The 13,823-nt window shown below is 44.2% G+C and overlaps 1 protein-coding gene across 3 annotated transcripts in view; it reads left to right on the forward strand.

Annotated features, from left to right (window-relative positions):
- Positions 1-13,823, forward strand: part of DLGAP5 (DLG associated protein 5) — a 51,990-nt gene that overhangs the window by 10,692 nt on the left and 27,475 nt on the right. For all 3 annotated transcript variants that reach the window (XM_065593892.1, XM_024107591.3, XM_024107592.3), the window contains exons 6-7: positions 1,196-1,297; positions 2,388-2,464. In XM_065593892.1, the coding sequence (XP_065449964.1) occupies positions 1,196-1,297; positions 2,388-2,464 (179 nt within the window). The remainder of the gene's footprint in view (positions 1-1,195; positions 1,298-2,387; positions 2,465-13,823) is intronic.

Below are 13,823 nucleotides of genomic sequence, written 5' to 3' on the forward strand. Positions count from 1 at the left end.
ATGCTTTTTATTAGTACTTTAGTTATTTTCTTAAAAGGTTCATCATTTACTAGATAACAATCTGAGTAAAAAGTCAGTTGTCAAGCTGCATTTGGAAATTGTAATTCAATTAAAAACATGCACAAACAGCATTTTAACATTGTGTTTCATTAAATAAAACCACCTTAACTGTGTTGTATACATAAGGAAAAAAGTGAAACTAAAAGTATTCCTACTAAGCTTTTCTGAACAAGGGGCGGGGTGGGGGGGAGTACTCTTATTTGGGAAAAACAAAATACCAACATTGACTCCATTATAAAGATGGAAAATGATATAGATACTTTGATACATGACATATATTACGTCATTTTTTTTAAAGCTTGACCTCAAAAGTTACTATGTTTGTCATTGATTCTGCTTATAAAAAGCAGCCTTTAACTTGTTAAAGTGTGTAGTAGAAAGGGCATGAAGATTCAGAATATTTTTTATTTAAATGGTTTTAATAGGTGATAGTAAATATAGGCCTTAGCATCGTTTGTCATAAATTTAATTGTAAACAGATTTATTTTTGTTAAAAAACGTAGAATTTATTTTTAAAAAAATCAGTAACTTATATCTACTCCGATCCTAGGCTAAAGCTTTTTGCCTGAAAAGTGTATTCAAAGACTTCTTCTTAGAGGAACGATGGCTTTGTGGTTAAGGCACAAGTTTGGGACTTGGGAGGTCTGGGTTTAATTCCTAGCTCTCCCTTGTACTTCCTGTGTGAGCCTGGGCAAGTAACTCTATCAATTCCGTGTCTGTAAAATGGGGATAATATTCACTTTTGCTTTCTTTGTCTGTCTGGTCCATTTGGATTGCAAACTTTCAGGACCAGGGACTCTTGCTATGCATATGTACTGTGTCTAGCGCGATGGGCTTTGATCTCAATTAGGGTTTCTAAGGACTGCCGTAATACATTCTGAGGCTTTGCGCTGTCTTTGGCAACTCAAAGCACGCTCCTGATGCAAGGATTGATCTCTGCCCTCAGTGCTCTGTGAGCACTAACTGCATTAGCATAGAGAAAAGTCTGGCGACCTGCATCGGTGTTGATGCCAATGCATTTACCACTGGCTTTTATAAAACCAGAACTTTGGGCCTAAATTGATAATATCATTTTAATGTTGCCTCCTTGCAAGTTATGGTGAAATAGCCTTGGGAATTATGATATTCCTTGCAGTGGTGATGCAACCTGAAGTCCCTACAGCCTCAAATGTAAGAATCACCAGAGCAACCTCCTCTACTCTGACCAAACAGATGTCAAAGCCAGCTACCACTATGAGTAAGTGAAGCAGTAAGACTCCTATATTCTTGGTATTCATAGAAAAACTATTTCAGCTTGTACAGCTAAGACATAGCGTTCAGAGGTGGCACAGAAAACTTAGTATCAAACTGACAGACAGAAAGGAAGGGTCTAAATGTGGAAATCAGTAATTTCTCTTATGAAAGAAGATCTTTTAACTGCAGCCTCCATTTCAATGTTTAACTCAATATGCAAAAGTCGACAGAGTTGGGGGAAAATACAGCAATATGGAAGTTTTTATACCTTATGTTAATTAAAGGCTGGCACACTTGTGCTTTTTCTTATCTGGCTTAATGTCATACTAGTTGGTTGTATAACCATTAAAAGATTTAGGTTATAAATTATCTCTGTCTAGTAACAGAAATCAAAAGAAATATATTGTCTGATGTTGGGGCTGCTCTCCATCTGTGTTTGTACATTGCCCAGAACAGTCGAACCCCAACCTTTGGCGCTCTGAGAAATGTTTAGTGTTATCCCTTCTTGTCCTCAAGATAGCTGTAACACTTTCTTTCATGCTGCCCATTACGCATGGAATGTACCCCCTGAATTAAACAGGCCACTACCACTGTTGTGATCATATGGATGACTAACATTAAGTAATCATGCATGACTTTAATCCTAGTATGTCCATGTGGCAAGAGGAAAGTAGATCAAATTCTGGACTCAACTATTTGACAATGTCACTTCAATCTTTAAGGAAATATTGCAGTGTTTACTTTTAGTGTTCTATCTGGGGGAAGCTAGAGTAGTATAATTCTTTAGATATTTCAGTATTAGCCCTATAGGGAGCTAAAAATCATTTCAAAGACTAACATCTTGTGTTTTGGAGGGGGGAAAAATCTGATATCAGTTCTTGGTAGCGTGGCTCTCATCATGCTGCTAAATCCTAGAGCATCTTTTTGTATAAACTGTACAACTTTTCTTTAACTACTCCCTATCTGTAACCATTGTGATGTGCCTTATTTTTTACTTGTTTGTGTTTTCATGGTCATATAATAATTTGAAACCTTCTGATGAAAGATGCTGTATAAATAAGCTATCTGTGTTAATTGGCATGGAATCTGTTCAGCCTTAGGTAACCACCAACAAAAAAAGACAGCAAGTAGAGGAAAACAGCAAAAAGAGGTCAAAGCTGCGAATGTAGAGGTATGTTACTTGATATTTGTAAATATGAAAATTGAACAAAGGGTATTAACAGATTCAGGAGTGTCCACAAGAAGCAACTGTACTATATAGGCACTGTAGCTAAAATAGTGACCACTGCTTTGACTCATGTCTTCGTTGGTCTGCTTGCAACTTGCAGGTTAACTTGTAACTACTGTTGCATTGGTTTTTTTAATTTTCATATTAATATATTTAGGCTTAACTCTTCACATTGTAAAGTTTCAGAACTTTTTGCTTACAACCAGACTTTAAATATTCGATGTGAGCAATATTAATCTAATTTTAGTATTCTTATTTAAAAGACCACTGCCCTTGCTACTTTGATCAGAAAATACTTTACCATAAACATGGTGTTGATGAGATTGTATTTAAGTAGACATGGGAACTTTGTATGGAATAGGGTCTTTATTTCATGAGGAAAATACATACACTTCCAAAACAGTTTCTCAGAATTGGCATATGTAGTTTATAGCAATGTACAGATTAAAAGTTTGGCTTTATGCTTTTATAGAAGAGCGCATGCACCCTTACATGAGCGTTATATGCACGTCAGTGGTTTTTTAGGCAAGTTGGGTTGCATGCAAAAATCCTAGACTTGTGCACGCACATCCAGGTATTATTGTGTGGCATTTGTGAACAAAACTGCATGTACACTTTTTTAAAAATAAAACTATAACACACATTCTTTTTAGGGTGGTTGCAGATGTGTATTCCGCTCAGGTGTGCTGGAGAACTTTGCCTAGTAATACCTGTAGGGTCAGTACTCTAGCCTCTTAGCCCCTCCCTGGCTTATTTAAGGGTGGTGCCACCCAACTCCCCTCAGTTCCTTTTCACCACCTGCCACGAGAGTTGGAACATTCGATGTGGTAGTTTACCTCACTCTGTGTTTGGGGGCCTTTATTGTATATAGTTTAGTTTCGTGGTACGCTTAGATTGAGTCATAGTAGTTAGGCTAGACAGACAGGGTATGTCTGCACAGCAAAGAAAAACCCATGTCTGGCCCATGCCAGCTGGCTCTAATTCCTGGGGCTCAGGCTGCAGGGCTCTTTCATTGCTGGATAGACTTCTGGGCTCGGGCTGAAGCCCGAACTCTGGGACCCTCCCACCCCGCAGGGCTCTAGGGTTTTTCTTTGGTGTGTAGACATACCCATAGTTTGACAAAGTTTAACCCTTGGGTAAGTCATGTGGGTTGGCTGTCCCCACTAGTGACCCCCACACGCAGTGTTTGTTGTGCCTGGGAAAAGGGCACATCTAAAGAAGGGTGTTCTGTCTGCCAATCATTTAAAAAGAGAACACTGGTGACAAGCTATTTGCATCTGAAGTGCAGCACCTTCTAGAGCAGGCCATGAGTCCCCCCCTTGGTACCAGGGACCTCCACAGACTGTCCAGCCCTGCACTTTCCTTCAGAGATGACATGAAATGTTGCTTCCGACACAAGGTCTGGTGCTTCACATAACAGAATGAGGGATTATTCCGAGGAAGAGGTCCAACAAGACAAACCAAGACCATTCCAGAACTCAGGGATTTCTCTTAATCTTCTAAGAGGAGTGCTGGCTGGCACTATAATTCCTCCAGTATGCAAGATGGAGCTGGGCTGTCTCACCGCTTCCCAGTACTGCGACAAGATGAGTTGGACACTGTGCCAACTCCAGTATTGGCCATGACATCTGTTGAGTCCAATACCGATGTCAGGGTTGGCACTAACTGTACGCCATTAGCATATAAGGCAGTGTCAGACCTGCTCTGCCTTTCCTAGCCTGATTCCCCAATAATTTAAGAGCATTCGGCAGCCAGGGATGCTGCTTCTGCTGTGCCCTCTGCGCCATGTGGTCTGATCGCAGAGATGTCTTGTTCGTCAGCACTGTATTCTACTCTGCCTAAGACTCAGAATTCAGAGCTGTGGTCAACATCCTTTTTCTTAGCATCTGCACCAGTAGGATGCTTGCTTTCTTCAGCACCGACTATGCCTTTGCTGCTGACCTCATCTTTGGTATTGGTACCTGTGACAGGTTCTTCCCTGCCCCTGGCGCGCCCCCCCCCCCCCCCGGGTGCTGCCTGGAACTGGGGTACCACTGAGAATGCCTGACTCACCAGCCTGGGCTCCTTTTTCACCCGTAAGGGTTTGACAAGCTGCAGACACACTCCCGGTCTCTCTTTCACCAGCACACAGGTAGGGACACATCCAGCTGCAGCTACACACTGCATGGGAAATCTCAGCTAAGGCATCTCCCAGTTCCTAAGGTATGCACCCTCCCCCTTTGGAGGGTAAACCCAAAATGATACTGTCTTGCGCTGCACCGGGAACTGTACAGCATAAGCTTATAAAATTCCTCAATGTGGAGAGAGATGCAGCTTTCTGCCACAAGTTATAATTTCCACACACCAGTTTTAGGCAGACCAAAAACAAGTTTTTTAACTACAAAAGATATCTTTTATGTGATTATAAGTGATAGCAAACAGATCAAAGCAAACTGAGCTTAACACACTAGATAGGTAGGATATGAATTACCAAATTCTCACCCTGAGTGATAAACAGGCTGGTAGATTCTTAAGGTACAAGCTGCCTTGGCTTTCCCAGGTTTTTATACACAAGCTAGCAATCCCGTAGCCGGGGACCATCACTTCCCCCCTGTTCAGTTTTTATTCCTCAGGTGTTTCCAGGTGTGGTGTTGTAGGAAGAGTAAGGTACCATCATGATATTATCACTCTTTTATATCGTCTCACTTGCTGGAAAGTTCTTTTGCTGTGACCTGGGTCAAACAGCACTACACAATGGGAACGATCTCTGAGAGGTTTCTATTGTACACAGTTCCTGGGGTAATCCTTGTGCTTGTGTGCATTTCCTCAATAAGCCATTAATATTGTTTGGCCTCTTTACTGTTGTATCCAAAAGGCCGCTTGTGGGTGTTTTCAACCTCACAACATATTTCAGTAACACATACATAACCAAACTTCAAAACTTTACATACAACAGTAGCACATACAATACAACAGTAGCACATACAATACAACAGTAGCACATACAATACAACAGTAGCACATACAATACAATAGTAGCACATACAATCCAACGAGATATTAATGTCTAGCAGTCAAGACTTTTAGAATGATACCTCACAAGGCGTATTTTGTACAAAACATATCCTAATTTACAGGACAGTGGTGAATATTGGGGTGCCAGGGTGTCACAGTACCTCCCTCGTTTGCTTCAGTATTGTGTGGAATTGTGATGCCTCTTTTGGTACGGGAGGCACCAACTGCTAATTCATCCTTGGTACTGATGCCATTTCCATATTGGTTTTTGGATGAGGTAGGTAATTTGCTTGCCTCGTTGGGGATGGCTCCTCCTCTACCAGTGGACAACTTGCTGGTCTTGTCGAGACAGAGTTTGGGGATATCTTCCACTTCTCACTCACCTTTGGAGCACTGTTTTCGGAAATCCTCATGACCGTCCTCAAATCACTGTTGGTATAGAGATTGGCACCATTCTCGCAGTAGGGATGGGGCCCCTGCCCTAGTATCTACTGGTCACCAATGTCTTATCCCTATTCCCAGTTGCCTCCTTGGAATCCTTAGTACAGTCCTTGGTCTGCCAAATCGCATTCTTTGATGCAGTCCAAGGCAAGGTTGCCGATTCTGGCTGCAGTTTCTCATCGTGAGCTATCTCTATTACATGCACAGTCTGAGTTCATTCCTCCTGAGCTGGTCCAGACTGATTCTCTCATACCAGAGCTTCTATTGGCCCTGCACTCTTCCTCACCTGTGCCTGAGATTTTTAAGGACCTCCTGAGGTGTATGGCTTCTGCCTGGGGCATTCAGGCTGAGTTCATGCAGGAGAAGACACATAAGTTGCTGGATATTCTCCAGGTGTCAACTCCGGGAGGAGGGCTCTCCAGGTAAACTAAGCCTTCTTGGAGTTTGCAAAATACTTGAGGAATACCCCAGCTTCATTACCACCTACAGCAAAGCATTTTGAGAAGCGCTATAACATTCTCATGGAGGGATTCAACTGCTTCTATTCCCATCCAGCCTCTAACTCCCTCATAGTAACAGCAGTAAATGACTGATCATGACAGGGGAGAGATGAATCCACCCCCAAGAACAAAGAATCTAAGAGGCTGGACTTGCCGGGGGTGGAGGGTAAGAAATGTACATGACTACCATTACAAATGTGCATTGTAAATCAGCAGGCATTGTTATCTATGGACTTGTCTTCACAAATAGCAGCACAGCTGCACTGTTGTGGCTGCTCCGCTGTCGCGCTTTAGTGAAGGTGCAGTTACTAGGCTGACAGGAGAGCTTCTGCTATCGGTGTAGTTAATCTGCCTCCCGGAGAGGCAATAGCTATGTTGATGGGAGAAGCTCTCCCACTGACATAGCGCTGTCTACACTGGGTGCTAGGTTGATATCACTGTCACTCAGGGGTGTGGATTTTTTACACCCCTGAGCGACATAGTTTACTCCTGTATAGGTCTTTATGGTAGACCTGGCCTAAATATGACTTCATCAATTGAGACACTATCTCCAAATTCATGGATAACTTGCCAGAAACCTCCAGGAAAGAATTTAAGGTTTGTTGGAGAGGGCCACCTGGCAGCCAAAACTTCATTGCAATCTGCCCTGGATGTGGCAGACTCCTCTTTTAGAATTACAGTAGAACCTCAGAGTTATGAATTGACCAGTCAACCTAGCGCCTCATTTGGAATGGAAGTATGCAATCAGGCAGCAGCAGAGACCAAAAAAAAGCATGTACAATACTGTTAAATGTAACCTCCAAAAATAAAATAAAGGGAAAACTTAAAAAAAAAAATGGCAAGGTAAGGAAGCTGTTTCTGTGCTTGTTTCATTTAAATTAAGATGATTAAAAGTAGCATTTGTCTTCTGCGTAGTAAAGTTTCAAAGCTGTATTAAGTCAATGTTCAGTTGTAAACTTTGAAAGAACCATAATGTTTTGTTCAGAGTTAAATATTTCAGAGTTATGAACAACCTCCATTCCCGAGGTATTTGTAACTGAGGTTCTACTGTATGGCATCAGCTGTGACTATGAGAAGCATCTTGTGGTTGCAGAATTCTGGCATAGTTCTCGATGTTCAGCAGTGCATCGAGGACTTACCTTTCAATGGTCACATTTTGTTTTTGGAGAGAACTGACGAACTTTACATTTTGTTTAAGGACTCCTGGGCCACTTTGTTTCTTGGGGGTTTAAACCTCGGCCACAAGGAGGCATAATTACGGAAGTCAGCAGCGACAGTATCGCTCACAGCCATTTTTCTGGCAGTCATCCTTCCCTGTTAAGCAGCAGGACTCCTCTAGGAAAGGTCATAGATTGTAGAGAGAGAAGCCTTCTGGGTCTAATTTTAGCTAGTGAGCCCAGCCCATTGTCCTCCGTCGAGTAAGCAGACATTTTGACTTTCAGATCCAGGACAGCATTCCATTTGTGACTTCTGTGCCCCATCTCTTCAGTTTGGGGACAGGCTGTCTTGCTTTTATGGTGCTTGGGATACAGTAACCCCTGACAAATGCATCCTAAGCACCTTCAGATTATGCCATTCAGTTCCTCTGCATCTCTCCTACCCTGTCCCTCCTCAAGAACCCCTCTTGCGAGCCACTGTTTCTTCAGCTGGTCTAAATTCTGTGTGCTTAGCGAGAGCTATAAAGAAGGTCCCGCTGAATCACTGGGGAAAGGGATTCTATTCCTGATATTTCTTGGTCCCCAAACCCAAAGGAGGGATGAGGCCAATTCTCAATCTCCACAGTCTTAACAAATACATCAGATATGTGGGATTCTGTATGGTCACTCTAGCAATGATCCTTTTTGCATTAAATCACAACTGGTTTGCTGCCCCAGATCTTCAAAGGCTTATTTCCACGTGGTGATTTTCTCAAGCCATAGGAAGTTTCTGAGACTTGTCATGGCAGTCAACATCAGTACACTGTGCTTTCCCTTGGCCCGTCCTCAGCGCCTCATGTTTTTACCAAATGCATGGTGGTAGTGACTGCATACCTCAGGAAAAGAGCAATTCACATCTTCCCATATCTGAACAACTGATTAGTGAGGGTCAAGACAAGTCCTCTCGCATGTTCAGTTCACATTGTTACTCAGGGTTTTCAGAATCCAAAGCAGTGGTAACTTAACTGTTTCAATTCAAGCGGTGTCAGGAATAAATCAATGGGAACACAGTGCTTCTGGCTGATGAAAATTGATAAAGTAAACATGCTCTTATCTAAAACTACTATTTATTAGATGTAAGCACACAGACATAAACAATAGGTTTAGAACATCTCGAACAATTACCTAGAATCTGAAATGGTAGTGAGTAATTAGCAGCAGGTCAGCAATAGCCCCTAGCTTTCCTGCCGGGGAGTATGGCGTCAGGAAAAAGTCTCTCATAATCGCTTCAGAGACCTGTTCCAAAGTACACTCTATTGTCTTTTTATAACTAACCTTTACAAAACACACCGCTCATAGTAACCCCTACTGGGTCATCACCTCTCCTAACTTCAATAAACTACTTCTCAACAAAACATTCCTAACAGTATTAGTCATAATAAGCTTCTATATCAAAGGTGCCCAAACTCAATGTCTCCATCCACTTATTTTCTTTCAATCTGTTTGAGTCTTTTCTCCCCTCCATTGTGGTTAGCAGAAACTGCAAGCCTACAGCTAGTATTTGACCTTGCCTCCAGAAGCATGGCTTGTCCAAATTAATCCTTAACTGTGTGGTGGTCTATTTTATTAATTCGTGGTGACTGAATGCACACAACATGGTTGCAATTAGCTTGATCAAATTCTGGGGTAACATTCCCCTCAATTCCAAGGCACCAACACTACACCTTTTCAATTATCTGGGTCTGATCTTAAATGTGGGGAGGTTGGACATTAATACTAACTCAAAAAATCAAGTTCATTGGGGCCCTCCTAGACACCATAAGATCCAGGGCATTCCTACCAAATGAGCAATTCCAGGCAATTCGTTGCCGATTTCTGTCTCTGCTTTCACACTTCTACCATCTAAGTGTGCCTAAAGTTGTTGGGTCAAATGGCTGCATGCACTTACATGGTCCAGCATGCAAGATTTCACGTTCATCCTCTTCAAATCTGGTGGAAGTTGGTCTATTGCCCAAATTGTCAGGTATTGGATGGGCTGGTCCAAGTGCATCCAGTGGTTCTGAACTCCCTTCAGTGATGGACAGTTCAAAGTATACAAAGGTGTTCTCTATGCTTGTGTTCTCCCCGTGTCCCCTTAGATGGGATCATAGTTACAGATGCTTCCACAATAGGTTAGCAGCACATCTGGGGGGAATTGAAGATACAAGATTTATGGACAGAGCAGGAAGCATCTCTTCATATCAACGTTGTGGAGCTTCGGGCCATTTACAATGTATGCAAGGTATTTCAAGTGCAGATTGGGTCACAGCAATTCACATACTCATTAACAACATCACCACAATGTATTATGTGAACAAATGGAGGAAACCACTCCCATCAGCATTGTCAGGAGATGATAAAGTTCTGGCAGTTCTGAATCAGAGAACATCATTCGCACTGCTCCTCGTTTACCACAGTCACTCAGCTGATCGTCCTGCAGGAATTTCTCCCAGAATCACAAATGGTCTCTGAAGAGCAGTATACTGAGGTCCATATTCACAGAATGGGATATTCCTGCTATTGACCTGATTTTGACAGAGGACAAGAAGTGCAATCAAGTTTGCCCTCGAGCAGGTCTGAGTCCAGATTCCTTAGCCAATGCCTTTCATGTGAATTGGGGATCAGAATTGATGTATGCTTTCCCCCTGATCCCACTCATTCCTCAGCTCATTCTCAAGCCAAGGATGGATCATGCCAGACTAATTCTTATAGCACCAGTTTGGCCAAGACAATGTTGGTTTTCCGACCTCCTTAGTCTTTGTCCACCCATTCCTCTTCCTTGTTGACGGGCACTATTGACTCAGTTCCATGGTCAGATTTCACATCCAGCACTGAGCAGTCTGCCCCAGCATGAATACTAGTATGGCTAGATAAAGAGAGCTGTTCAACAGATTCTGCTTAGCAGTAGAAAGCCCTCCGCTAGGGCCTATCTATTTGGAAAAGTGGAAACATTTTCCCATTTGGTGCCTAGCCCGGGGGATTCAACTGATACAATCCTGCATTCAGGACATCCTGGAGTACCTGTTACGTCTTCAGTCCTCTGGTTTATATCTCAGTTTGTTGAGAGTCTGTGTGACTGGGATTTCAGCATTTCATCCTGAAGTCCAAGGACAATCAGTTTTCTTGAACTCCATAGTAGTCAGATTTCTGAAAGTGGTCACTTGTCTCTTTCTAACAGAGAAGGAAGTGAGACTTAATACTGTTAGCCTCCCTTATGGGTTCTCCCTTGGCAACTTGTTCTCTCTCTCTCTCTCTCTCTCTCTCTCCTAGGCAGAAAGACAGTGTTTCTTGAAGCCATATCTTCTGAGAGAAGAGTTAGTGAGCTGCAGGGCCCTGATGGCAGACCCTCTGTATACTCACTTTTTCAAGGACAAGATTGCCTTGAGACTTCATCCTAAGTTTTTAGCCTCAGGGGGTGTCACTATTTCATCTTAACCAGAATGTTTACTTACCTATATTTTTTCCAAAATCTCATTCGAATGCTAATGAACAGTGTCTTTATTCCTTGGATGTGAGACAATGCTTGGCATTTACTTGGAAAGAACTAAGCCATTTTGTTTCCTTGTCTTTTTGTTTCCTTTGTGGATTGCAAAAGGGTCAGGTGCTCTCTCTGCTGGCAATTCCGAGGTGAATAACATCGCATGTTACAATGGCTTACTATGAGATAGCTCAGACCCCGCCTGTGCAGAGATTAAGAGCCCATTTGACAAGGTCCCAAGTGACATCGATGGCATTTCGATATTGAATATTTGCAGGGCTGCTACATGGTCTTCCATACATATTTTTACCAAGCATTATGCTGTTACGTCTGCATCCAGATCAGACATGAATTTTAGGAAGGCAGTCTTGCTGTTACTCTTTAAGGAGACTTCAAGCCCCACTTCTTTTTGATATTGCTTGTGAGTTACCTGAGTGGAATACATGCCGGCAACCACTCAAAAAAGATTACTTACCTGTACTGTAATTGTTGCTCTTTGAGATATGGGTGCAGACTTGTATTCCCCAATCCACCCTCTGCCTCAGTCTCAATTCTTGACGTTCGGTATGAAGGAAGTGACAGAGAGCAGGGCCACACTGCCCTTAAATAGCCTGGGGAGAGGCTAAGGGGCAACAGTCGCAAGAACCATCCCTTTGGGTACTGCTAGGCAAAGTTCTCTAGCTTTGATGCACTTGGCATGCACATACCTGAGTGGAATACACCTCTTCACCCATATCTTAAAGAACAGTTGCAGTACAGGTAAGTAACAGTCTTTCAGGACTCCAGTGCTTCATTTTGTCTATAGCTTGGCTAATGTGCCTAAGTATTGGCAGTACGCTAACCCTGTAGCATCACTAATATCTAAACACAATGGGCAAGTTGAGGATGAAATGTAAGCCTCTAATTTAAAAAAGCAATGTCATTCAGTTAAAGTAAATAACACTTCTTCTTCGAGTGATTGTTCACGTCCATTAGTCCATTACACATTAGGTGTGCGCGCATTGCGTGCACGGACGTCGGAAACTTTTTCCCTCAGCGGCTCCCGTCGGGCCGGCAGGGGTCCCCCCCCGCCCTGCCAGAGCGGCGCCCCGCTCTAGCGTGTGTGTGTGTGTGTGTGTGTATATATGTATATGTATATGTATGTATGTGTATATGTATATGTATATGTATGTATGTGTATATGTATGTATGTGTGTGTGTGTATATATATATATATATATATATATATATATATATATATATATATATATATATATATATATATATATATATATATATATATATATATATATATCCATCCCTGTGGGCCCGACCCTCCCTCAGTTCCTTCTTACCATCCGTGACGGCGTTGGAACAACTCTTATCTCTCGCCTGAGAGTGTCCCTTAGCGTTAGTAGTATCAGTGTTAATGTTAGCAGTTACCAGTTCTTTAGTAGATAGTTAAGCTCCTTTGTTTTAGGTGTTTGGTCAAATCCTGACACCGTCCCTGGGCGGCGGGGCATGCTGCACGCCCAAGGCGTCAAGGCTTGTGCCACGTGCCGCAAGCCTATGCCGATTGGCGATCCCCATGACTCGTGTCTCCGTTGCCTGGGGGAATCGCACCAGAAAGAGCGCTGCAAGATCTGTAAGACCTTCAAGCCCAGGACTAAGAAAGAGAGACTTTCGACTTAAGCAGCTACTCATGGAGGCTGCATTACAGCCCTCCACTTTGACGCATCCGGCCACGGCACCGGCAGCCTTGGTGCGGAGTGCCCCGGCATCTATTCTTGATCCTGCACTGGTGGGGCACCCTAAGCCTACAGCACCAAAACAGCAGGACCGCCCCCAGCACCGGTCATCTTCGCCGACAAAATCGAAGGGCCAACCCAAGGCCTGAGGACACTCCCCACATAAAAAAGTAGCACCTGTGAAGACCTCGAGTGCACCCAAGGTCATTGCTGCCCCAGGACAGATCCCGGTGCCAGTGACTCCGCCGTTGAAAGGCCCACTGAGCCCCAGGATAAGCGCATCGAGTGAGGAGGAAGGGCTGGAGGAGCTTTTGGAACAGCCCTCCATGCCGCACACGTTTGAGGCAGCAAGGGACCTCATCGAATTGTCCGTGGAGAGCCCCCTCCAGGCCAAAGACAAGCATCCGGAGCTGACACCGAGACTGCCATCCAGAGGCAAGCCGGCAATGGTGCGCCCATCAGGGTCACCATCTCGGCACCATTCACGGCGCCGATCCTGGCCGAGCTCCGCCTCGGTGGACTCACGGCTACCCTCGGCGCAGAGAGCCTCACTGGGTGTCTGGCCCTAGCAAGCGCCCGGCACCGGTCCAGCGTTCCCCGGCTCCTTATTCAAACAGGCACCGGGACGTGTCAGTCACGCGATCCCTGAGACCGACCACTAGCAGTCATTCCCGGTCCCGAGGGCACTGGTACCGGTCCAGGTCGACAAGGCGCCGGTCCTGGTCACGGAAGCACCACTCTCCGACCCCGGACCGGCACCGTCCCACGGCACCACCGTGGCCCTCAAGGTCACCGTCCGTGGTTTCTGAGGCAGACTCGGGCCATTCCAGCAGATATTCCCACAGGGCACCAGCCAGCAGGGAACACCAAACCGCTTGGCACCCACAGTGGGGCCCGCCAGGACAGTGGCCGTTCTGGACTCCGTAGGCCTACCACCAGCAAGGCCCCCCGTCCAGGGCCTCGAGATCCGGCCCCTCGGGACACCGG

This window comes from Chrysemys picta, chromosome 4, assembly GCF_011386835.1.
Source record: "Chrysemys picta bellii isolate R12L10 chromosome 4, ASM1138683v2, whole genome shotgun sequence".
Taxonomy (NCBI): domain Eukaryota; kingdom Metazoa; phylum Chordata; order Testudines; family Emydidae; genus Chrysemys; species Chrysemys picta.